General features: G+C 30.8%; 3 protein-coding genes across 4 annotated transcripts; 2 read left to right on the forward strand and 1 right to left on the reverse strand.

The window, feature by feature from the left end:
* Positions 1-2,341: 2,341 nt before the first annotated feature.
* On the reverse strand, positions 2,342-3,127 carry LOC100794475 (ubiquitin domain-containing protein 7SL RNA2). The gene is made up of 2 exons (XM_041008154.1): positions 2,795-3,127; positions 2,342-2,599 (listed from the first exon to the last, which is right to left on the reverse strand). The coding sequence occupies exons 1-2, from the start codon at positions 3,125-3,127 to the stop codon at positions 2,342-2,344; spliced, it is 591 nt and encodes a 196-aa protein (XP_040864088.1).
* A 6,732-nt stretch (positions 3,128-9,859) lies between these two features.
* Positions 9,860-16,451, forward strand: LOC100792004 (uncharacterized). 2 transcript variants are annotated; one of them, XM_041008155.1, is made up of 12 exons: positions 9,860-10,241; positions 11,511-11,575; positions 12,412-12,484; positions 12,713-12,731; positions 13,202-13,321; positions 13,819-13,888; positions 14,341-14,384; positions 14,475-14,516; positions 14,736-14,795; positions 14,940-15,007; positions 16,018-16,075; positions 16,189-16,451. In XM_041008155.1, the coding sequence occupies exons 1-12, from the start codon at positions 9,934-9,936 to the stop codon at positions 16,279-16,281; spliced, it is 1,020 nt and encodes a 339-aa protein (XP_040864089.1). In that variant the 5' UTR covers positions 9,860-9,933; the 3' UTR covers positions 16,282-16,451. The 2 variants fall into 2 exon arrangements, with proteins under 2 accessions (XP_040864089.1, XP_040864090.1); XM_041008156.1 differs by lacking the exon at positions 11,511-11,575 and having other exon boundaries at positions 10,164-10,241.
* A 6,113-nt stretch (positions 16,452-22,564) lies between these two features.
* On the forward strand, positions 22,565-26,818 carry LOC102669326 (uncharacterized). Its single transcript, XM_006594157.4, has 3 exons — positions 22,565-22,852; positions 26,356-26,463; positions 26,650-26,818. Exons 1-3 carry the CDS (start codon positions 22,597-22,599, stop codon positions 26,679-26,681), a joined length of 396 nt encoding a protein of 131 aa, XP_006594220.1. The 5' UTR covers positions 22,565-22,596; the 3' UTR covers positions 26,682-26,818.
* Positions 26,819-27,061: the final 243 nt, after the last annotated feature.

Below are 27,061 nucleotides of genomic sequence, written 5' to 3' on the forward strand. Positions count from 1 at the left end.
TTCTCCTTGTATGTCATATATGTACCCCTAAGAAGATAATCAAACACCCTTTCATGAAAGAAATGTAGGTCACCCATACTTATCACATGTTGCTTATCAAACCAACACAAAAATAGTACCAACATTTTATTTTTTGATAGAAAGGATGCTAATCAACCATTCAATATTAACATAATGAGGGTGGGAGACTCCAATAAATTCTTGCCATAGCAAGAGTTTCCAAGAAGTTTTAGATCAACATAACATAGCATGGTCACAACTCACAATAGCACTAACCAGCTTATTAACTAAAAGGAGCATTTCAACCTCAATTGCTAAATACTTTGTGTAATGTGAACCACTTGTTTATGGTGAAATTTCGTTTGAGCAATCGAAAATAAATATATTAATCTTCTGCTCTTGATTTTAATCAATCACAAATAACTTATTTTATTTAGTGGAACAAAATCGTAATTATAAATTCTTTTTTGTTAAACTGTTAATGTTTTAACGTTCAACTAGAAAAACCAATAAGATTATTAAAAAATATATATTTAAAATGAACATTCGATTCAATATCAAATTTGTGTCAAAATCAGCAAGTTAAAACACTTGTAATTTGAACATCAATCAAATACCTATTTGAGACTGAACTTACTCGATCAAACATTAATCGATGCATTCAGAATATCATGCAAAATTAGAATATCTTCATATATAAATAAATTGTCAATTATGAAATCGAAATAGAAAAACATTCGATTATGTTCACAATCAGAAAATTATGTGAAACAAATATCTTCATAAGTAAAGATTTAATCGTTCATAAAATCAAAACAAAAAAGCCTTCAATTACACTCATAATCAGAAAATTATGTGAAATTTTTGCCCCTACTAAGAAATTTTTTTGGATCCGCCATTGATCCTACACAAACCTACCCATTATCATCCTTATTGGATGCTGAATCATTTTCAAAATCTCTTTTTCACAAATCAAATCCACCAAACACTTAGAAACTTGCTAAATGTTTCATCATACAATTTTTTTTATCAACTTTCAAATTACGATAGTTTAATTGAAATGAGCATTACACTTCCAATAAGCTTCTTTCTAATTGGTAGTAAAATTCCCATTTGATCATGTCAATACTTAATCATAACATCAACCTACAAAAAAATCACTTTTGATTCCATCATAATGTATATACTCCTCATCGAATCACCATTCAAAAGCAAATTAACCTTATATCTAATAAATCAAATCATGCCAATTTTTTAACATACATGACATAAAATCTCTAAACTTAGAAAATTTTATTGACACCACCACAATTTGAATGTCATTCTAGGCACCCATTTCAATCCTATCAAAAAACAATCTCTTCATGACAAATTAAACATAAAACAAAAAAGTAAAACTCTATTTTCAATTATGTATACATATTAATATATGTGGCAACATGAGGATTTGGCAGTGTTTGGTGATCAAGAAACAAGTTGTAAAGCGCATGTCATTCTCTCTCAATTACTTTTAAACACATCACTTTCAACTAATACGTTTCAGAGGCACACAATATATAACTAGTATTTCAAAAGCGTATAAATTTAGGAACTATGCATTTCAAATTAATGATGCAGTGTGTCTCGTAAATTAATCAATGAATCACCTGCTGCAATGATGGGGAGAGAGAAACGTGAGGAATCTGATAATAGAGTTACTTAAGGGACATCCATTCAGGGACTAACATGAATGACAGAATAATACACACTTTGGAAGATTATTTTTTAATTTACTTCCATCCAGAGACTAAAGTACAAGTCCTATATAAATTTAGGAACCCAAATGGGGATGATTTACTCGTGTGCATCACCGTGTATCCTTCCAAAAATTTTAATGAGCTTTTCCAAGTCCTTTGCTTCTGCCTTCATTCCAGAAGAATAAGAAAAGAAAAATTAAAACAATGCAATATCAAGCGGAGCTAATTAACATTCTGGTTTATTAAAATCAAACCGTTGTCCCAACAAAATTGTATGAAATCCAATATAATTATACATTGAAAGAAATAAATGAGAGGGAGAAAACATATCAGTAATTTATTAAAAATAGGTTTGATAACTAGCTATAAAAACAAACATTTTCTCACGCTAATGTTAATCCAATTACACTACCGGAAGGTTTTAAAACATAGTCCACGACCATGATTTGGACAACAATATCGAAATTTTTTACCGTCTATAATCGTAATTGGGACCCCATCTGTAGTAATTGTCCAAGATTTGTCAAGATATCAACAAATGCGATAAAACTCAATAAACCGCGATCAATATTCAAAACATTGATGTCTTGTCTACCCTATCCATTTCATGATCCACCAGTAACACTTCCATTGAATATTTCAATGGTATCACCCTGTGCAACATGGTGCCAACGGAAAGACCTATCATCATCCATAACATTTTGCTTGTAAATGAAGAAATACCCGTCTTGTGGCAAATGAAACTGAACCCTCTGGTGCAACTTCTGCAACTCCTTCCTCAGCTCCCCCACATTATCAGATGCATTCACTTCCACTGGAACCTTCTTCGTCCCGCTCTTAGGCAAAACCATCAGCTTTAGCCTCTTCAACCCTGGAGACGCCACCGTGGGCGACGGCCGGAAACCAACGTCAATCTCGCTGTTTTCCGAAACATCACAGTCTCGCAGCAATTGATGATCATGCAATTCTGCACCCGTTGAAGAAGCATGCAAGAGCAACCGGTTAACTGGCACTGCTAGGGTTTCCATCTCGTGAATCTTCTCCTTCAGCCTCAAAACGGTGTCGTTCACATCCACCTCAAGAGGGATGAGGTGCGTTTTGGACGTGATTTTCACGTTGAGTTGAATCTTGGTGTGCGCAGAAGTAATTAACTCCTTATTCTCCTCCTTTTCGGGGGTCACTTGGAGTTGAATGCATGTGTTATGAAGGATTTTGACCTTCCAAGGATCGTCATTGTCATGGAGAACTTGGCCATTGAGGATTAGGGTTTGCTTAGAGACCGGAATATTTTGATACTTTTGTACTTTCTCTTTGATTTCTAAGACAGTGTCAAAGTAACCTACTTCCATGGAGAATGACCTCCCTCTTTGAAGCTCAAAGATCACGTCCATGTTGTTGAGAATGTTAGCTAGCGTGTTTGAATTTGTATCTACACAATTCAAATCTGAATCACATAAATAACTTTTAATTACCATTGGTGCATTTTGATGTCAAAATTTAACCAAACATGGAATACAAATAGTGCACATTCAAAGTATCAGGAATAGATTCTTCTCAATAATTACGTCCGTTGTTGAGATTGAATAGTGCACATTGTGCCAATGAAGCCACTCAAATGCAAAGTATTAGGAACAGATTCTTTTCAGTAATCCTACATGTGCGATTGACTGATTCAATTTTGTTACAGCTACTCAAATTTAAAATACTACCAAACTCTTTGCTGCAAATCATACTATTATTATTTCCATTAATTTCCTTTACTTTTAGCGGATGCATAGGATTGGGTGTTGCTTTCACCCGTGACTAGTTCTTTTTTTTCTTTTTTTGGCTATTTTTACATTTCTGTTTATCTTTATCTTTTTTCCCTCCTGTACCAAAAAAGCATTTTAATAAAAATATAGTTAACAAAAACTATTTATTATATTTACTATACAATATTTTATTATTTTCTACACAAAACCATGATTTTCAACATAGATTTCTCCAATCAATTAGTATTATTATTTATGAGTTTTCAAAATTATATTTAATGTTAATTTAATTATCATAAAAATTGATAACCTTGATCAAATATAATAAAATAAGATAAGATCATATGAGAGTAGGGTCAAAGTAAGATATCATAAGAGCACAAAATATTTTAATCTAAGAGAACGTTTGATGCATACGAGATAACAAATCAAATAATATTATTAAGTTAAAAAATATTATTATTTTATTTATGTAGTAAACTTAATATTTTTAAAATTATACATTATTATCCAAATTATACTATTTAAAATATATCTGAATAATAATTATTTAAATTTTAATATTTTAATCAATAATATACTTTAAAATTACATGTCAAAATTATTATAAATATATATAAGTAAATATGAGGTATTTCTAAATAGGTGAATAAAAAATGGGTCAATGAAGAAATAACTCTCTCTATATAGAATAAAGTATAAGTTACTAAAATTAAAACCACCAACACTCAATATATAGGACAAGGGTGGAAATAGTGTTTTTTTAGAAGGGGAATAGCTAGGTTAAACTTTATAAAAAAATGACTTTAACATGTTTAATTAAATTATTTAAGCTTATTTTTTTGTCTGACCTTCATGATAACTTGTATATCTATTTTGCAATAAAGTACTATCTAAAAAGGACTTAAGTTTAACGTTAAATAAACTTGACTATTTTTGTACGTTAACACGCTTACTGTTTAAAATTAAAATAAATATATAATTTTAATATATTATAAAAAAAATAATATGATAATTTTAATAAAGTTTTAATATTTATAGTTACTTAAATAGGTCTATTAGGCTTGAAAAGTTTTTTGAATGACATAAAAATTAAACTTTTTAAAAACTAAAGAGGCTTTTATGTGGAATAAGTGCAAAGAGAGAACAGAGAAATGAGTGATAACGGTGAAGAGAGGAGAGAAATGAAGGGGAGGAGTGCATCCTTGAGAGTTTTTTAGAAACTAGTAGTAAAACATGTGCATTACACAATTCTAAAAAATAAATAAAATTAAAAAAAATAACTCAAAAAATTGTTCAATCAACAAGTGATGACGACCCTTTTGTACAATACTATTGACTATTGATAGAGGGACTGCGGAGAGGGAAAGGGGTGAGGGACTTAGGGATAGATTTGTAGTTGTAGGTTCTTTTGTGTTTCTCTTAAAGCATGGAAGTAGCCTTAGCAGCAATGGTATGTGAATAACGGGCCTTGATCCAAACCATTGGGGTATTGCTATTTGCACTTCAATTTTGCTAATGGTATTACCCATGTGGGTGCACATTAGCCATATCCCAAAAATTCCCCTTGAGAAATTACACACCAAAATTGTGTTTTCATTGTGCAATTGGGGGTGAAAAAAATAACAATGGAAATACATTTTCATTGTACGAGTGTCCAATGGAATTATGTTTGCCTTGTTAATTTTTTTTCACCCCCAATTACACAACAGAAACCTGATTCCGTTGTGCAATTTTCTTACATCCCAAATAACACAACAAAATCGTATTTTTGTTGTTAATTTTTTTCACCTCCAATTGTACGACGAAAACATAATTCCACTATGCAAATATTTTGCATCCCAGGTAACACAACAGAATCAAGATTTCATTATGTGATTTTACTTTCACCCCTACTATATAACAAAATCATAATTATGTTGTATTTATTTTTTATTTTTTAAATTTTTTTAAAAAGTGAACTTTAATATTTTATATTGTGATTTAACAACCATATTTATGACAGTCTGATAAGCCAACAATGTCTTTATAGAGCTCAATGTAATATTAACGTCTATTTTGTCAGTGCAATCTTGGTTATTGTTGATAATTGACTCACGAGAGAACAATATAAGATGGTAATAAATACAAGTGGTTTGAGGAAGCTCAATGCATTGTGTTGGATCTTTCATCATATTGGATTGAAGATGAAAGGAGTAATTGTTGTTGTGTGATGTGGTATCAACTTTTGAGGGGATATTGTTTGAATGTCCTAATGATACTAAATTAATTCAAATTAGTGAGGAAATTTTGCTTTGAGGAAAATAATTACGAATGTCATCGAAGGTGAAAGAGGCTTATTTGAGGGTTTTTTTACTGTAAACCTGTATATGTAGGTAATGGTTGTGTTGAGTACGACTGTATGGAGCTTAAAGACGACAATAAAGTGGGGAAGATGTTTTTCATCTTTTCACAGTTTAGTTCTAAAGGTTCGATCAAGTTGCATGCAATTGTTGCTTTAAAAGAAATCTATGCCCTGCTACGTAAACCAAGATATGCCGAAGAGATCATTGCTCTGATGTGTGATCAATGACGACAACAAGCTCTAATGAAGATGATAACTTTATTTAGTCATATTTTTAATTGATGAAATTTATGTTGTGGTTGTTTGTTTTCTGAATTTAATCAAAATTTTGTTCATTATTACATTACTAGGTGTGTGTTGCTTAAACATAAAAATAAAACAAATATAAACTGCTAAAAATAAGTTCATAGTACATACAAATAAGTTTATACAAAAAATATCATAAGTCGAATACATAATAATACAAAATGACAAATGAACAAATGTCCTCATGTGAGCCACCTCCTTTGCTACCTTTTTTGGCTTTCTTCCTCAGTGACAACCACTCCTCGACTAAGCCACATCCAGCAACAAGACCCTCTTGTGCCATCAACAGAAGTTGTTGTATGACCTAACGACTATGTATGCCTTTAGGTACAACTCTCATGTCTAGTAGTCTCTACGTGGACACTGACATCATTTGGAATCGATCCTACATAAATATTTAACAATACAATTAATAATTATTTCATTAAAAAAATAAAACATAATATGGTATCTAACCACCACCAGGCTGAGGTGGAATACATACAAGACCATGTGGTGGCCCTCCCTCCTATGGTGAAATCATGTATGGATATGAATTCTTGTAATACCGAGGCAAGTAGTCTGGAGTGCAGGCCCATGGAGCCCTATGTGGAACAACTTTGCCCACTGCCACCACATGTTGCTCTCACTCTGCCCATGTCTCACAACACTTCTCATATGCAGTAGGATTCTTGGGTGGGTCCAAGGGGATCCTCTGTATGTACCTGAACTGCCTCAAAACCCTTTTCGGTAGATATGGCTGCATGTATGCCCCAACTTTGATGAAGCCAGAGTACAATGTTTGGTCCTCCAAAGGTTTGAGGTTTCTGCATGATGCATATAGGGACCAGACAACATTAGTCATCTAAGGCTGATCCAACAACGCCTTGATCCCAATAGCCTTGTCGGTACCCCTCAATGACAACCACCTAGTCCCAAACTGCTTCCTGCAATCATAATCCAACACCCATGCATGTAAAACAAGAAATATATTTTTAGCATCAAGTAGTACAACAAAAAATAATAATGAATACAAAAAAAATGTTCTTACCACGAGTAGACTCATACAACCTCTCATTTGCTTGCTAATATACTTGCAAGCATATGACAATTGGTCATAAAGATTAGCTAGGGCAGTTGCCCCCCAAGTGTACTCGTGGTTGTGATCCAGATCACTGAGGTACTACAAGTAGCAGATGTTTACATGTGTTGAGTTATTCTCAGCAAATATGGTATTGTCGAGCAAATGCAATAAATATGCCTTAGCACTAGCAAAGTCACCCTGTTGCCTGATGACCAAGTTAGAGTCACCCTGTTGCCTGATGACGTTGCAGCATCTGCCTCTTGGTCTGTCATAATGCCAAGCTCTGACCTCAATAGACCTCTGATCTACTTCCTAGTGTACATTGTGTCTGTGTGATCAAGGAAACGACCTGTGATAGGAAGATGTAAAAGTCATGACACATCATCAAGGGATATGGCCATCTCTCCAACTGGAAAATGGAAGGAGGAGGTCTAACATTGTCATTTCTTGATAAATGTGTTGATTACACCTTTATTCACGGACGTGCACCATGTCTCATACAGACCCTTCAATCCTAACCTATTCATGTACCTCTTCACCATCACCTAGGTGGGTAGGAAATAACATTGCCACCATGACTAACTAGCTTTAGCTCTCCTCTGGGCTTACCAATCCATACATGCCTAACTACATGGTCCTTATAGGACCAAAGCAGAGTCAAATCCATAGGGTCTCCTTCAGATAAGGGTCTGATGATATGATCAACAGGTGGTATATGTGCCTCTGCCTCTGGCTATGCATGTGTCTCTAGCTTTGGCTTTAGTCGTGCCTCAGCTTGTAGCTCTTCCTACTACTACTATCGTCGAGCCAAGACTGCATCATGGCATGCTGACGTAGTCACATGTTGCATCTGTTCCTCAACATCTAAGACATAGGCAGTACGCTTCGTACGAGCTATCTAAAAAAAGTAAATAAAAATTAAAATCAAAAGCATAAAATATTAATTGAATAATTTAAAAAACAAAACAAAAAAAATTATTTCACAATGGAATTATGATTTCGTTTGTGTTATTCATCCAATAACACAACGAAATCGTATTTTTGTTGTAGTTTTTGAAAATCAACACAACAGAAATACGATTCCATTGTGTTATGGGTTAAGAAACACAACAAAATCATATTTTTGTTGTGATTTTTGTTTGGTTTTGAAAAAATAACACTACATGATTATATTTGTTTTTTCAAAACAAAATAACAATACAACGAAAGTACGATTTTCATTGTCTTCTGGGTTGAAAAATATCACGAAATCGTATTTTCCTTATAATTTTATTTTGTTTTGAAAATCACTATAGCAAAAATACAATTTTATTGTATTTCTCAACCGAAACATAATGAAATTATATTTTCATTGTATTGTTTTTCAAAACAAAAAAAAACATAATAAAAATATAATTTTGTTGTATTTGGTATTAATAAATACAATAAAATCTTATTTTCATTGTGCATAAAAATAAGAAAGAAAAACTTACCATCAATGTTGAAACTTGAAGGAGAAGGTGTAAAGGTTGGGGGAAAAGGGAAGAGGGAAGAGAGATCTGGGAGAGGGGAAATGAGAAGAAAGAGATGTTGGAAGAAAGGGAAAAGGGTGGTGAAAAAAATGGAAAAGAGGAAAGAAAAAGGAATGGAGATGTGAAAAGGACATAAAAGAACACTTTTATATATTTTCAATACTTTTCAAAAAGTGATAATAAGAATATCAAATAACAAAAAATGACAGTAAAATTAGTTATTCCCTGACCATTGAAAATCCACACGTGCTATTCAAAATATGCCCAATTCAATACGTATCCAACCGGATGGAATCCAAAATAAATAATTCCGTCTGAATCACGTGAACATCAATCGCCACGTTTCACAAACACAATTTTTGACTTTTTATTTGGTTACACACAATCTTTTGACTTAATTTTATTATTAATTAGAAAATCATTTTGTGGAAAGGGAAAAAAAACGTGAAACGTGAAACCATGAAAATGAAATGACTTTGAACACGTTGTCACACGAGCTTAGAGTGGACAAAATCCTAATATGTACTTTGAATGGATGAGTGCTCGTGAACCTCATACTACAATATAACTCTTCACAGTAACACAATCAAATATCCTAAGAAATTTGTTAACGAGTATCTTTAGAAGATTCGTTAAAAAATTAAAAAGTTAAATATATTTAATTACCTATGTAGTGATGTTTTTATAGTTACCAAATAATATGTTTAATTACCTATATTTTTATAGTTATCAAACTTATTTTTTTTAATCATTATATTTAATAACTGAATTTTTTAATTCAAGTGTAATAAATTGATTTTTTATTTCTTAAAATTTACATTTTAATTCTTTAAGAGATTCTTAGTATTAATTTTTTTAATTTTATTAGTTAAATTTTTTAATGATATTGACATTTTAGAAATTAATATCTAAATTTTAAGGACAGGAAAATTTACTATTAAAACTATAAGAGATAAGATTGAGAATTATATGAATTAAATGGATAATTAATTAATAAAATGTTTATTATAAAAATTATAAATAATGAAATTTTACAGTATTTTAATAAATAAAAAATCAATGTCCTAAAAACACAATTTAATATTTATCATGTTCTAAATTAAGAATTTTTTTCTTAATAAACCTAGCTCGATTATTTCACACCATATAATAAGACTTCCAAACAACCGCGCTAAGGTTGGAACTTGGAGGAACTTGTGTCTGTGTCCCTTTTTACAGAGTCATGACTATGGCTGGAGCTTTGAGTCTCTCCCAATTCCCAGTTCGTGGGTCTGTTTCTTTGCCCAAAAGAAGAATACCCAGAAGAAGCTTTTGCATTAGGGGCATGTCAGAAATCTCTTCCACTTTTTCTGTGAGCACCCAACAAGAAGAACCAACTTCTAATGCTTCGTCAGTGACAATTGCACCTCCCCCCAACTTCAAGCCCCCTGAGCCTAAACGCTTTGCAATCAGACCTGACAAGACCAGTGAAGTATTTGGAGCTTTGCTTCCTTTGCTCTTTCGCTTTGCTACCGGAGTTTTCGTTTCTGGGTAACTATGCTCCCTTTCTTCATATTGGTTTCTCTTTTGTTTTTTCTGTTTTCAGTTTTGTCACAAGCATACCTAAATTCTAACTTCTAAGGCCTTGTTTGTTTTCTAGTTTCTGGTTTTCTAAAATTTGTTTGTTCCATCAGCGTGTTTGAAAGTGTTTGTCCCTTGAGCATGTTTCTTCTTTCTAAAAATTTGTCTCAACTTGAAGAAGAGAATGAGAAGACATACCCTGCCGATTCTGTTTTTGGGTTTTTAAAACACTTGTTTTGGAAATAATTTTAAAAACTTGATTGAATATGGATGAGAAATTGATTGCTGAGTAGTGTAAAATTAATTAAGAAAACAGATTTTAGAAAAAAAGAGTGAGAAGTGAATCTGGAAATTTAAGGTTGACTTTTTTTTTTGTAACAATAAAATTATATTTTCTTAAACGCATACGGGGTTGAATTCCTAGTTTGTATCTAGTTTGGGCACAGTATTGCTTGGTTAGAGATTTTGATAGTTATTGAGTTGAAGTAACTATATAGGAAGAGTGGTGGTAAAATATTATCAGTGGCTTGAGTTGGTTATGTACTTGATTACTTGTGTGATGTTTATAACACAAGTTAATACATAGAGAAAACTCTAGGTAAATGGTTGCATAAGCATTATTTGATGTTTCAATAAGAGAAATGAGGACTGCTAGAAGCATCTGAATTGGTTGGCGTTATGTTGTGGCTTTTCTGATAGAAGGATCATGATACTATGAAAGACTAGTTGGAGTTGGCTTCCCTTGAAAGATGTTATGTTTAGAATTCTACGTCATAAGATTGGTGTCAGCATAAGCATATACACACACACACACATTCTGTGATTAAAGTATGCAACTTAATTTGAAGGTAGCTTCACTTCTAAACGTATTGTATTACAATTGAACATATTTTTAATTTATTGTGTTTGTCTAGGGCTATTGAGTAAAATTTATATTTGCTCAAAGAAGTAGAAGATCATAATTAAGAAATCTTGTTTTGATTTTGGAGTTTTCCTTTCTGTTGGTTGTAAAAAGATCCTTCTGAATGCATAAATGATTCATATGATTATTGTTCAATGTATAATTGTATACATAAAGCAAAGCAGTATTCGAAAACCAGCCCAACATAATTTACTGGCAGACTGCAGATTTCGTGGAGCTGATTTTGGGTGTTCTAAAAGGACTGTGTTATATGTAAAAATATATCAAGATACTGGCTGAAATTTTAAACATTTTGTGCTTTTGTTATGCCATGGCAGGTATTCTTTTTCAATTGTTTCTAAGGATGAAATTCCTCCAGATGAATATGCTTTGGAACTTAATGGTAGTACCTACATTCTCTTATGTTTAGTGCTCATTATTTTGCAAACCAGGTTAATTAGGTCAATTGCCTAATAGTCATTAAATATCTGGTTGACTTGCAAGTGTTACATGGATAGAGGAAAAATAATGTTACCTATTATTATCTGGATCATTACTTTTCCGTTGGTTAGTTTTTCCACGAAATTTGGATAAAAAAATACATGTCTGTGTGTGTGAAATATTTCGAAAGATCTCTTTAGCTGTCTTACTGGTAAAGAAATATTATCAGATATTTAAAATTATACATATCTCAGCAATGCTTATCAAGTTCCCAAATACAACCATTCATCTTGTCTGGTTTGAGTGATAAAGATTCTGTTTTGAGGTGATAGTATCTCTGCACTTTGAAAAGGAGCAGAGGACACTTTAACCTGGAGAGGAGAGCATATCGCATGGTTTTTGGACCTATGAAAAGGGGTAAAAGGAGACTAAGAAGTACATTGGAAAAAGTTATTAAAATGGATTGTATGGTGAATGATATCCCCAAAAAATTGTTTTTTTACTGAGTCCAACAGCATTGTGTTTATGATCCATGTAACTGACCTCACTTGGTGGGATAAGGCTATTGTTATTGTTGTTGTTAATGATAGTTTCTTTACACTTTTATTGTGGCACATTCCTATGTTTTCTGTGACATACAATTTGGAATAATTTTGAAAATACTTATCTCATAGCAACATCTTTATGGTCAACCGTTCAAGAATCCCCCTCCCCCCCACCCCCCACCCACCGCCTCTGTATATTTTTTGTTTAGTCCTCTCCTTATTTTTCATGTTAACATTAGTAGTATGATTTCAGGCGTTACCATAAAAGAAACAGCAAAATTAGGCCCTCGCCCAGAGAAGCCTATTGAGATATATGAATTTGAGACGTACTTTATTTTCTCTGACACTAATTTATTCTCTTTGCATTCATGCATGGACTAAATACTTCCTTATTCCTTCTTCTTTTCCCAAAGCAAAGTTAGATAACTAGCTTTCTGTTTTGCCTTCGTACCTTTACATTAGACTTTTGGCTTTTTACATGCCACACTACAGAATTTGCTAATTCCAAGTGCTGTTTTGTTCTTTGATTATATGCCATGTTGGACCATATGCAGCTGTCCATTTTGCCGAAAGGTATGAATTTTTAAGGATTCAAATAGACTTCTCTTTCAAGTTTTCTTCATGAGAATTCCTTCTGTTTTAAGATTCTGTTTCCTGTCTTGGTGTAAACAACTGATGGGGTTACTGTTAGGGGAACTTTTGGAGGGAGGAGGGGAGTACAATGCATGTAGTTAGCTGGATACAGACTTGTTATTGTGTGAAGTGTAAGTACCAAAATGGATTTTCATGTTGAGTCATAACCTCTTTACCATCATTGAAATCTTAAACATTCATTATGCTCATCTTTTGATTCTTGGAATTTGAGTGTGGAGGTTAGCATGGTAGCTCACTTGACAAAGGATGAACTCTAATCCGGCTCTCCACTATCAAGATTAATTGCTATATTTTCCTTTCCATTTATCTGTTGGATAGAATATTAGGCATAATAACAAACTTGTCTTAGTGACATTCTTTGTTGCGGGCTAATATTGGACTCCATACAGGTTAGAGAAATTGTTGCCATTTTGGACCTTGATGTTCTTTTCTATCCTTGTCCAAGAAATGGCCCAAATTTCCGTCAAAAGGTTCTAGAGATGGGTGGCAAACTGCAGTTCCCCTACATGGTAAGATTGATTCCTTAAATCAAACAACAAAACAAACTTAGTTTTTTGTTATGATTTCTGGTGTATTTTAAAAAGATGGGACTAAAGTTGACTAATCTAAACTACTTGGATGAAATTAATGAAAAAATTATGTGGTAGTTGTTGATGAATTCTTGTGCATTCTTACATTGTCATTGGCTCCTAAACTTCAAATTTTAAAGATAAATGATTATATCTGATAGAGTTCAGGAGGATCTACACTCTGGACATTTTCCTATTTTGTTCATATAAATATCATTTGATGATGTGTGATGACTTAAGTCAAATAGTACAAACAATGATCTAAAGCTGCAGTAATAAATTTCTCTGTAGAGGTTGCTGCTGAAAGATTTGCCTTACAATACTTTTTTCTTCATCTTGTTATCTACATCACTTTCCTTATCTTGCTTCATGATGATTACATAGTGTTTTTGAGTGAGAACTGAGAAATAACATTTTTCTTTTTTTATTGGTTTCAGGTTGACCCAAACACAGGCGCTTCAATGTATGAATCAGATGACATAATTCGGTATTTGGTTGACAAATATGGTTTGTGTCTTCCTATATATACCCTTTTCTGTATTGTGCTTATGCCATGTAGTCTTTTTTCCTGTTGCATTTCAATCTATAAAATATAATTACATATGTGGAGAAAATTATATTATTTTAATAATCGATTAATGGAATAATTGATCGTAATCAAAATCAGTTTTTGTTTGGGTAAGTTTGCTAAAAACCAATTTTAAGTTAGTTGGAGAGAAACAATTACTGCCTATACATTTCGGAAATGTGCATTTGGTCACTTACAAACATAAAAGAAGGAAAGTTTAGATATTTCCTTATTTTACGTATCTCGGAAACCATCTTGCTGTACTGCATATATATGCTTAAGCAATATAACATTGTGCAAGTATATTCTTTTCATTTTTAAGAGCATGACTGATTCTTTGTGCTTTACACAATTGAGAGTATCCCATTTTTTAATGTTTTCTGTTATGTAGGTGATGGAAACGTTCCTCTATCTTTATCACTTGGATTTTTAACGGTTAGAACCTGGCTCCACCATCATTGGTTTTTCACTTGAAAGTTGAATTGTATCATTGATGATAGTATCTAAGGCTATCTTTTTTTGCAGACCCTAACTGCTGGTCTTGGTATGCTTAGTCGTATTTCAAAGGTATTGTCTAACTTGTTTCCTTTTCTTTTAAGTGGAGGTTTTTAGTGTTAACTAAAGTTTATTGAAAACAAAAGTAGTCTTTTCTCCAAAATAAATCAATGGAATTATTAGCATATGCTAGGATGGCAGGTACATGCATGAATTTCATTTTTTGTTGTCATTGAGATTTCACTTTTATCTGTGCAAAAAATACTATAACTATTGGATAAATGCTTTCAGGGGACTACTTATACTCCAGCGAAGTTCCCTCCAAAGCCACTTAAATTATGGGCATATGGGGTTGGTCCACAATATACAAACCATACATTCTAATGCTTAATTATTTCAGGACTTTTATCTCCAAATTATAGATCAGCATGCATGATAATGTAGCCATTATCTGCTGGAACAGAATTTTAAATTTGAAATACTTGTTTCTTTTAGGGGTCTCCTTTCTGCAAACTTGTACGTGAAGTACTTGTGGAATTGGAGCTGCCACACTTGCTTGTCTGGTAAAACCCATGTTTGTGAGCAACCAACTGTTAGATTTTATTCCCAATTAATAAGAATTTTTTTGGCGGGTTGTTATAGAAAACATAATTTGTTGTAATTCACAGTTATACAACTACATTTATCTTATGGAGCATTCTTGAACCGTACTCTTTGGCCTTTGGATGAAGAATTATTACAATTTTAGTGGGGGTAAAATATGTTATAGTTCCTTAAATTTGGTCAAAATTGGTTTCAGTACCTACCTTTTAAAAATGGTAGTTTTGGTCTTTATATTTTTGAAATGTGGTGGATTTCGCCCCTTATCATGTACTTCATTTTGACTTGACCAATGATGAAATCCACCATATTTTACAAATACAAGGTCCAAAACTACTATTTTTAAAGTGGAGACTAAAACCAATTTTAACCAGATCTTGAGAGACCCAACACATTTACCCATTTTATTGACTATATAGTTGCTAGCTTTAATAGTTATATTTATATCCAAAGAGTAATAAATAAAAATAGTAGTTGTATTTTATATACACTAGGGGTCTGTAGGAGGGCTTAGATATGCAACCTTATTCCATTTGCATGGAGGTTACTTCCATGACTTGAACCCATGACCACCACCTGCAAAGAGCAAAGCTCATCCACTACACTTCCTCTACATTAATTAGGAAAAAATATTCTTTCTTGCATTGTCATCAAGTGAATTGTATAACATTGATTTATTGTTTGTGATTCTAAATAAAGTGTCATACAAAAAATTAAGAGTGAATTGAGTAATGCAGCGCATAGTTGAAGGATTTTTTTCTCTTAGATGTTTTTTTCTTTATGTATACCCCAAAATTAGTTTTCCCCCTTTATATATCACTTCACTGTTAAATTCCTTGGTTTAATTTTCATAGACATGCATGTATATATATATTATATATACTTAAATTTGTATTATGCATAGTTGGGCTATATGTATCTATTATGTATACTTTTGTGTTTTCATGTGACTTACTTTCATGTTTCATTTTAGTTGTGCTAGGGGTAGCCCAAAGAGAAATATACTATATCAGAAAACTGGAACTTTCCAGGTATTTGATTTTTCTAGTGAGTTTGTCAGGTTTATGCAAAACACAGTTGTTTCATGACTTGGTATTTAGTTTGTGAATGATGATGAGTTTATGGTTATGATTCACACTCACAGGCACCTTTTTTGGAAGATCCAAACACTGGGATAGAAATGTTTGAAAGTGCAGAAATCATAGAGTATCTAAGAGCAACATACGCTCTTCAGTAAGTGATGCCTATGATAGGAAGAGGCTTGTGAGGGTTTTTAAGTAAATGTAATTGCTAATGGTTCTAACAGGGTTACATCAAATTTTCTCTATATAGAAATTTCAAATAGTGGAATCAAGTGCCTCAATATTCAGCAATGGTTTCAGGTGGATAAAAATTTCGGTTGCAAAATGGGAATCTGTTTCATTCTTCTTTTCTTCTTTATTATTGTTATTATTATTTGGGACTCTTTTCATTCATTATTACTGCACCTACAACTCTGCAATAATAACTACATAATACATTAATGCCCTTGAAAATGATTATGCATTCTTCAAGTTTGAACAAATTACTATGTGTAAATCATAAAATAACAAATGGGTTGGTTTATTTGCTCTTTCTATGTGTTGAAACATGAAGAAAGAGTTGAAACACGTGCCATAGTGAGATTTAGTTTAGGACTTCCATGTGCTGAGAATTATTAACACCAAATTGTGAGATTCTGTTGGAGATTCCCTTATCGATTAGATATGACCAAGGAAGAGTCTAAAGGGATAATTTTTATCTAATAAGCCGATTTTATAAGTTTAAATTAGGTCTCTAATTCACATTCTAAGTATGCTCTGCCAAAGGCAAATTTTCCTGTTTGGGGTTCTTTTAGAAAGAATTTCCCAAACTAGGGCTGTTTTGGAGGTATTTTCCAGGGGGTGTTGTTTTTGCACGTACCCAGCATGGGACGCGCCAGTAGAACTGGCGACTTCATGCATGGCGGACAAGTGTCAACTGCTGGAGGAACGTGCTAACCTAATTGGCGATTTGACCATGTATTGCAAAACGCCAGTGGTGTTGGCGCTTTGACCCGTCTTGTCTCGTCAAGCAGCAGCAGCAGCAGAAGGCAGCAGGGCTAGGCAACTTAGGTGCAGGGAAACGCCATTCCCATTGGCGCTTCGTGCTTTTCTTTCGTTTATAAACTGCGTTTGGCCTTCAATTGTTTGCCTGCGTTTTCGAGTTTGCAGAGTGAAATATTGTGTGAAGAGAGAATTGCTTGGTTGGTGCTATTCTTGCTTGGTTGGTGTTGTTCTTGCTTGGTGTTCTTCCATTTTCGTAAAAAATTTGTAAGTTATATATTGAATCTTTTGTATGTTTTTATTTATATAGATGTTTATATTCTGATAATAAAATGGTGTTAGGTAGTGTAAGATAATAATAATTTTGTATAGTTTAGGTAGTGTAAGATAATAATAATTTTGTATAGTTTAGGTAGTGTAAGATAATAATTTTGTATAGTTTAGTTTCAATTCTTAATGTTATAGGATAGATTAGATTTAGTTTAAATTTTTTATATGATAAATTAAGAATAATTTTTTATATGGTAAATTAGGAATAATTTTATATGATAGATTAAGTTTAGTTGAAATTTTTTATATAGGTTTAGGTACCATAATTTAATAATTTTAGATTAGGAATAATTTTAGGTACCATAACATATTAAGTTTAGATTAGCTTTAGTTTAAATTTTGTATATGGTAGATTACATTTAATTTAAATATTTGATCATAGATTAGAAATAATTTTATGTATTGTAAATTATTAATTTAAAAATAGGTTTGAATTAAAAAATTTATATTATGTTAATTTTAATTTTAATTATTATTAGTTTCATATGTTATGTTTAAATTAGAATAGTTTTAGGTATTTTAAATTACTGATGTTGTATGTTAAATTATTTTACTCGTAATTATTTGAAGTCATTAATTTTGTATATGATAGATTACATTTAGCTTAAATATTTGTTATGATAGATTAAGAATAATTATATGTAATGTAAATTAGTAATTTTAAATTAGGTTAGAATTAAATTTTTTATATTACGTTAGTTTTAGTTATTATTAGTTTCATATGTTATGTTTAAATTATAATAGTTTTACGTATTTTAAATTAGTGATGTTGTATGTTAAATTATTTTACTCGTAATTATTTGAAGTCATTAATTTTGTATATGGTAGATTACATTTAGTTTAAATATTTGTTATGATAGATTAAGAATAATTTTATGTAGTGTAAATTAGTAATTTTAAATTAGGTTAGAATTAAATTTTTTATATTACGTTAGTTTTAGTTATTATTATTAGTTTCATATGTTATGTTTAAATTAGAATAGTTTTATGTATTTTTCATATTTGTTGCCGGTTGTGTCTCATCATTAAATAAATAATTTTCACATGATGTAAGCGAATTGACAGAATGAAACATTGAACCACTAGTCACATCCTTTTCTATGTATAATTTCAGAACTGACATTTGGTTTTGTTGTTTAAAATTTTCCAACATTGTTTCAATGTCTTCGTCATCACAAATTTGCAAGGCAATATATTTTCTTGACACTAAAAATCTACAGCTAATAGCAGAAATAATTTCATTATTTTGTAACTTTACCTTATCTCCAATTTTTTTCTTCAAAACATTGAAACTAATTCCACGTTTAATCTGAATCGCTTTTTTACTGCCTTCAAATATTACACCATCATTATCTTCATATACCCATCCATTGAAATACAACACTGTTATAACCGAATTCATCGTGTACCTACAAAAACAATATTTTAACACGTCAAATAAATTACAAAATGGGTATCACAAAAAGTCATTATTGAAACTTCAAAATAAAACTTACAACAACAACAACAACAACAACAACGCCTTATCCCACTAGGTGGGGTCGGCTACATGGATCAACTTCCGCCATAATGTTCTATCAAGTACCATACTTCTATCCAAATCATTAAGTTCGAGATCCTTTTTGATAACCTCTCTTATAGTCTTTTTGGGTCTTTCTCTGCCTCAAATTGTTTGTCTTCTCTCCATCTGGTCTACTCTCCTCACTACAGAGTCTACCGGTCTTCTCTCTACATGCCCAAACCACCTAAGTCTATTTTCCACCATCTTCTCTACAATAGGCGCTACTCCAACCCTCTCTCTAATAGCTTCGTTTCTAATTTTATCCTGTCGAGTCTTACCACACATCCACCGCAACATCCTCATCTCCGCTACACCTACTTTATTCTCATGTTGGCTCTTGACCGCCCAACATTCTGTTCCGTACAAAATCGCCGGTCTTACCGCAGTCCGATAAAACTTTCCCTTTAGCTTGATCGGTACCTTTGCATCACATAACACCCCCGATGCTTTTCTCCATTTCATCCATCCTGCTTGAATGCGATGATTCACATCCCCTTCAATTTCTCTATCATCCTGTATTACAGACTCAAGATATTTAAATCCAAGATATTCAAAATAAAACTTAATTTTAAAAAAAAAATTAACTTCAAATCAATTTCACATTAAGACACTTTAAAAAAATTAACAATTTCAATGTAGTAATTTTAAACTAATCAAGATGTAATTAAAATTATTAACTTTAAATAAATTTTACATCAACACACTTAAATAACACAAACGATTTTATAAAACTTTTAATCAAAACTAATAAAATGTAATCACAAAAGATCTCTTTATTGGAACTTCACATTCAATTTCTCTTTTAAAAAAATTTAATTAACTTCAAATTAATTTTATGGGACAAACTTATAAATAATGAACAATTTCAACATAGTCATTTTTAACAGAAAATTTAATAATTCATTAACGAAGTTAGTAGTATAAATAATTAATCTTAACCATTAATAACTTTAAAATGGAAAAAGGTAATTACAAAATTACTACAAATATAATAAAATATTTGTAGTACGAGAAATAACAAAGCATCAAATAACACTTTCGAGTTCAACGTTTCTAAATTTTTAACACACCAACAAACCAACCTAATCTAATTAAAAAAATACTACAACTTCATATTAAAAAAAAAATCGTACTCAAAATACTTACTTCAAATAAATATCATCTATAATTTTTTTAATTCAAAGTTCAAACGTTCATCAACACCAACATAATTTAATTAAAAAAATGATACAAATTTCATATTCAAAATATTTTCTTCAAATAAACATCGTTACACAATTTTTCTGTTTATTTTTTACATTTAAACACACACTAACAAGCCTTTTAAACATAAAAGCTTATATAATTTTTTTTAAAATAAAATGCTTCATACCACAGAAATTTCCAAAGCCACCAAAATGTCAAAGCTACCAAAATGAAAACAAAATGTTCAAAGGGAAAGCGCTGAAGAAAAAACATAAAAGCTAATATAATTTTTAAAAAAAAAAATGCTTCATACCACAGAAATTTCTAAAGCCACCAAAATGCTAAAACTACCAAAACGAAAGCAAAATGTTCAAAGGGAAAGTGCTGAACAAAAAACATAAAAGCTAATATAATTTTTAAAAAAAATGTTTCATACCACAGAAATTTCCAGAGTCACCAAAATGCCAAAGCTACTAAAACGAAAGTAAAATATTCAAAGGGAAAGCGCAGAACAAATGTACAAGACTCTGGGTATTGGTTGGGTATTTAAACACCTTCAAACACCATAACCATTGGCATTTTCATGCAAGTCGCAGGAACCAATGGCGCTTCCAAAATCGCAACCACCACTGGCGCTTCCCTGCTGCAGGCTAGTTTGCAACGCTGCAACCTAACCTAGGGCTACGCGTTCACCAAGTCGCCACTAATGCTGGCGCTTCCAAAGCCACCTCAGCAAAAGAGGAAGCGCTGTAGGGAATGGCGCTTCCATGGCCACATGGCTCGTCCCTGTCGAAGGCGCCATCAGCACTGGCGCCATGTATGGCCAGCTACGTACAAAACAGCACCCCCTGGGAAATATCTCCAAAACAACCCTAGTTGGAGAAATTCTTTCTAAAAGAACCCCAAACAGGAAAATGTGCCCTCTGCCCTAACCTGATTTGATTGATAACTTTTCACCCACTGCATCTTTTTTGAAATGAATTCGTTGACTAAATTATGTTATGAAGTTCTACATTTATAAATAAAGACTAAATTATTCCTACAAAAAGAATAAAGACTAAAATGTTATAAAGTTAATAAATTCGTTGACCAAATTAATATAAAAAGGATTATTTAATGATTAATGGAAATTTTATTAAATATAACAATTAAATTATTATCAAGTTGAAATTTTCAAAGACTAGATTGTTAAGTTAATGATTCATGGACTAATTAAGTATAAATAGACTATTTAACATGGAATTAAAAAAATTAATGATTAAACTATATTATGTGCAAGTAACATTTTATAAATAAAGATAATTATTCCTACAAAGTTAATAAAAGTTATGATGCTAATAAATGACTAAAATGTTATTATGTTAATAAATTCATTGACTAAGTTAATATAAAATGACTAATTTAACATGAAGCTGTAAAGTTCAAAAATTAAATTATATGCATGCAACCTTTTAACAATAAAATTAACACATGCTACCACTTTTGAAAACTCTATATTTAATCTTACACATTTAGTTATTAAACATATACAAAATTTATATTAAATTTCTTATATTTCTATATAAATGTTGTTTTTAATTTTGTGATTTATTTTTGAAAATATTTGTTACAAATATATATATATATATATATATATATATATATATATATATATATATATATATATATATGCGTGTGTGTAACGACATTATATAATTTCAAAATACAATAGTAAAATTTTAAAAGAAAATTTAATTTAAATAAGAAAATGAGAATAATAAATTTAGTATGATAAAATAATTAAATAATAAATTATTTATTCTCTTTTTATTTATTGTTATTCTAAATTAGATCAAAGTTATTATACATGAATATATTTTAATTCTTCTTATTTGTTCCAATTATCCAACTTGGTCACTTCACAAGACAAATGATATATAAAAGAATAAAATAGGAAATAAAAATACAAATAAGCAACCAAAAATCTATTTTACTCTATATAAGATTATATTTTTTTATTCTGATTTTTGTGTTTTTGTTTTTATTTTAAATTTTATTTTTACTTTCAAATAAATCATTGGCACCGTCAAGAACCAAATTTGGTGAAGAGGACATTTGGAAAAATAAGTGAAATTTGATATAGTAATTGTACTTGGAGGTTATTGATTCATGGGAAGCCTAAATAAATTTATGTTATAATAGAAAATAAGTTTTAAAGTGCATACATTAATTGTTATTGATTATTAATTAATTGTTATTAATTATTAATTAATTGTTATTAATTATTATACATTGGGTATCACAAATGTTTAATATGCACTTGTCACTCATGAAAGTCTCCTCGTTAACGATGGTATAAATAGATGTAAAGAATATTTCAAATCCACATTTCATCAAATCAACTAAACCGGAGAGATACAAAACAAAAAGAGAAATGACAAATTTCAATGTCAAATCCATTTGGTTGTTGCCAATTCTTGCAATTTGTGTGTTATCTCTTTGCCATGACCACAAAATGGTAGTTGCTGAGGATTGTGAGGAAGAACTGCGCGGTCTTAACATAGAGTGTATGTATTATATGAACAAGGACGATCCAAGCTTGCTAAATCCCAATGGCCGGTGTTGTAAAGCCATCACAGATGCATATCCTAAATTGGGATGTGTTTGCAAGAATCTCTCTCGAAAAGTGGGTATGTTGCTACTTCCTCAATCCTTTTTCTTCGATTCTCTCTCAATTGTTTGATTCTTATATGTTTAGTATTTTTAGTGTGTCATTACTATATCTTTTCACAAACTATGTGGAGGCTAGGGTGGGAAACCTCCTCATATCTCCCACCATGAGAAACAACTTTTTAACCGTTAGATCTATTTAATTTTAAATTAATGGATAATATTTTTTTCTTTTCTTTCCTCATTTTTCCATTTTGTCCTTGATTCTTCTACTTTCTGTGTTTGGTTTGCATTTTCATTTTCTGTTTTCATTTTCTGAAAACTATTTTCATTTTGAAAAAATTAGAATTTTGAAAACATGCTTGGTTTAACTTTTTGTTTTCTGCTTTTAGGAAATAAAAACATTCCTTTCCACAACGTGTGAAGGAAAGGAATGAAATGTATTTTTAGATTTGCTTAAAATTATATTCATTGTCACCGCGTTTTCATTTTACCTAAAATGAAGTTCATGTTTTTAACTGAAAATTGGATTTTATTGTTTCCATTTTTTGGTTCGTTTTGGAAAATATTTTTACTGAAAAGATTTTCAAAAATCCAACAAAACATATTTTCATCACCATTTTCTATTTCTAGTGAAAATGAAAATAGGAAACAACCAAACCAAACGCCTCCTTATCTTTTTTTTTTTTTCCTTTCTCTCATTCCCTTCTTCTTCCTTCTCTAACCCCCACAAATGCACTCTCCTCCTTAAACTATCACAAAGACACCGTCCATATCATTGAACTATATTCATAATTCCCCAAAACTCCTTTGACATGAATAGATAGTCCTTCTTCTCCACCTCTACAATTTGTCAAACCCACATGGTAGTGGTCACGACGAAATGTAATTGGTAGGAAGACTCATGGAGGAGCATGATGAGGGTGTCCTTGTCGACACTACAAGGGTCCCTTATAACGATGAGGAAGAGGTTTGGGTTATGCAAAATTTGGGTGTTATCCCATTTGATTTTTTTTGAGTTTTATTGTGTAAAATTTTTAAATTTGGGTTACTTTGTGATTTTTAAGATATGGTGATTGTTCCCATTGTTGGACTTGTGATTATCATGTAGATATTTTTGTTTGGTGTTTTTGTTGTGTCTTGATCCACGTGATTAACATTAGCCTTGGCATGAATAGTGTCAAATTTATTCATAAACTCATGTTCATCCATGAAAGTGTAAAAAAAGATGAAATCAAATCGTGATATTGGTAGGATACATAGGAAAAAGTGGGAGCCCGAGGGACAAAAATGAAAAAGAGATTAAAAAAAAGAAAGAAAAGTCTTAATCTTTAATCTTGAAAGTATAAAATCTAACATATATAAAACTAAAACACTCTCCCGTGGTGGGAGACATTGTGCAACTCCCACCCTAGCTTCCATCCTTCAATTATATGGAAAGATGAAAACAAAAATATGTATGCAATTGGTAATAAGTAATGTTGGTTGCGGTTAAAGTGATACTTTTTTACAAAGTAGACATACACATAGTTCAAATTGTGCTTTTTTTTTTTAATTTTGTCCCCTCTAGTAATCTTTAAAAGCGAAAAAAATACTATATTTATTTCACTTTATATGTCCTTTAAAAATCATGTTTTATTTTAAAATATTTGTCTCTTTAAAATTTTAAAAAACTATAATTATTTATTTTAGAAAATACCTTTATTAATTCATGACTCATATTTAAATATAAGTACTTTAGTAAAAAGTATTTTTATAATAACTAATGTGATAATTTTTTACAACACGTGTATATTATTTTAAAATGATAGGTAATTTGAAATAAAGAAGGTAAAGTTAAAGCTGCCACATTATCGTACAGGTTGTTTAACACCGTGACTGTTAGAAATACTATAGGTAATTATTAAATGCATCTCCATAAACTACTAAGCATACCTCCCTTGATATTTTCTTTTCCTGAACTTACCCATTTCTAAAAAAATTATGGATGCCGAAATTAGTTTCCGTACGCCACGCTCCTCATTTCTTGCACCACACATACAAAACACAACTATTTTTTTTCTAACAGTTAGGAGAGAGGCTATATATACTCTCTTTTGTTGGTTAAAATATATTAAAAATTATAAAATAAAGAAAGAGAGTTAAAATATATTGAAAATTATAAAATAGAGAAAGAGAGTCATAAAATAAGATGTAAATTTTACTGAATTTTGTAATTTTCAACAAATCTCAATGAATGAGAAGATAAGTTCAAAAGAGTGTATTAAAAAGTATAACCCTAGGCATTTCTCAAAGAATAAAATAAAGGAATCACTTGTTAGTCATTGCTCTCTTTCTACTAGGAAAGAAAATGAAAATAAAAATACTAATATTTTTTGTTCCCTCTCTTTTTATTATTTTGGTCCCTTGTCGTCTTAATTTTTTTTATACCAACTATGAAAACCTAATAAACAGATGTAAGAGTATAATAATTTTACAAAAATAAATTTATTATTATTAATTCATTTGTAACTTATGTTTTTCATTAGTATTATTAGGGATATGAATGAAAAAATGTTATATTGAAAAATTAAAATAACACTTATTTTTTTAGTCACTTTTTTCTTCTTATATCATACGTATTATGGGACCTAGTGAGTAAAAAAGAAGGAAAAAAAAACTTAACTCAAATTCAATTTTAACTTTTATCTAAACAATATCATCGAATTCAATTGATTGAGTAAATAATTGAATTACTATAAATTTTGATATGTTTTTTTATCCATTCCTACGTATAAAAGGAAATTTTTTTTGTCTAAGCAGTCGTTTTGGGAACTTCGTTAACTGTGTTGACCAATGAAATAGTAATTTTACCAACAAAAAAAATTGAGTTTCATTACTTTTATGTTTTCAATACATTAAACGTTAAGTAAAATTAAGGTCAAGGTTCATAATTTAACTCCTTGCACATAATTTTTTTTCATAAACCTTTTTTTTATAAACGAACTTAATTTATAATTTATCAACTTTATTTTTTAGTGCATGTAATGAATAATTACTTTATTTTGGGTATAGAGGTATTTTATTTCTATTCCGTAAAAAAGTTCAACCTTTTATTTATATTCAAAAGCATTTCGTCTTTTTTCTTTCGCATGAAAAAACACTCTGCTTTCTATCAACGTTACTGCACACGGATAAAGGAAGATTTGGGTGATGTTAGATAAATTTATCTAATAAATAATTTAAAAAAATAAAGAAATGAAATAAATAAAATTTCTTGTATAACTTATGGGTCTTGCCTTTTTTTAAAAGTTTTTTCATTTAATAGCTTCTATAAAATACAATACGCATAACTTAAATTTAACTTATTATGGAATAATTTTAATTCATTTTTTTCTTATAAGTGTTCACTTCCTTTAAAGTTAAAACACAGACGGGGAAAAATAATTCCTTTAAACACAAACTGGCCGGTAGCAAAAATTTAATAGGAACGAATCTTACTAATTATTATTCATTTATTTGAATTTTATGGCTTTATAAACAGTTTTCCCGCCTTATGCCGGTACCTATGCCGATTTGATTAGTTGGAGGAGAGTGATGCACTGTTTCAGCTATTGTTGGAGACCTTTACCTGCTGACTACAAGTGTAACAGTAAGAAACTCTTTATTTCAATAATAAATTTATATTTTAATATCAACATTAGTTACAATGTATAAAAGCTTAATATTAATTGCAATGATCTGTCAAAAAAAAATCTAATTACAATGTAGAAGGAATAATGGAGTATAATGAATTGCACAAGTTGTTGATAACACCTTTTTGGGATTGTTTTTTCAGGATTCACTGTTCCGAATCCACCACCCAAGTAAAGTTGAATGCCGTGCCTATGCTAGTAAGCTTCATTTGAAGTCACATAAATAAAATTGGATTCTACATTCATGTGCTTATAGCTATAGTTCATGTTATAGAGAAACAGTTTGGGATAGTTTCATGAAGTAAATAATTTATGGACTTTTAGAATCATATATGTTTGTGTGTCTTTTGTTTGGTAAGTTATTTTTAAGGGTAAATAATCATTTTTGTTCCTTAATGTGTAATTCACTCATAAATGCATCCTTAAAAGATGGAAATAAAAAATTTAGTCTTTGAAAGTGTAAAAAGTGCGATAAATATATATCTTGCTGTTAACTTTCGTTCGTCACCGTTAATAAAATAACCTACGTGGCACGGAGGGACAAATTCGTCACCG

The sequence above is a fragment of the Glycine max genome, chromosome 13, assembly GCF_000004515.6.
Source record: "Glycine max cultivar Williams 82 chromosome 13, Glycine_max_v4.0, whole genome shotgun sequence".
Classification (NCBI taxonomy): domain Eukaryota; kingdom Viridiplantae; phylum Streptophyta; class Magnoliopsida; order Fabales; family Fabaceae; genus Glycine; species Glycine max.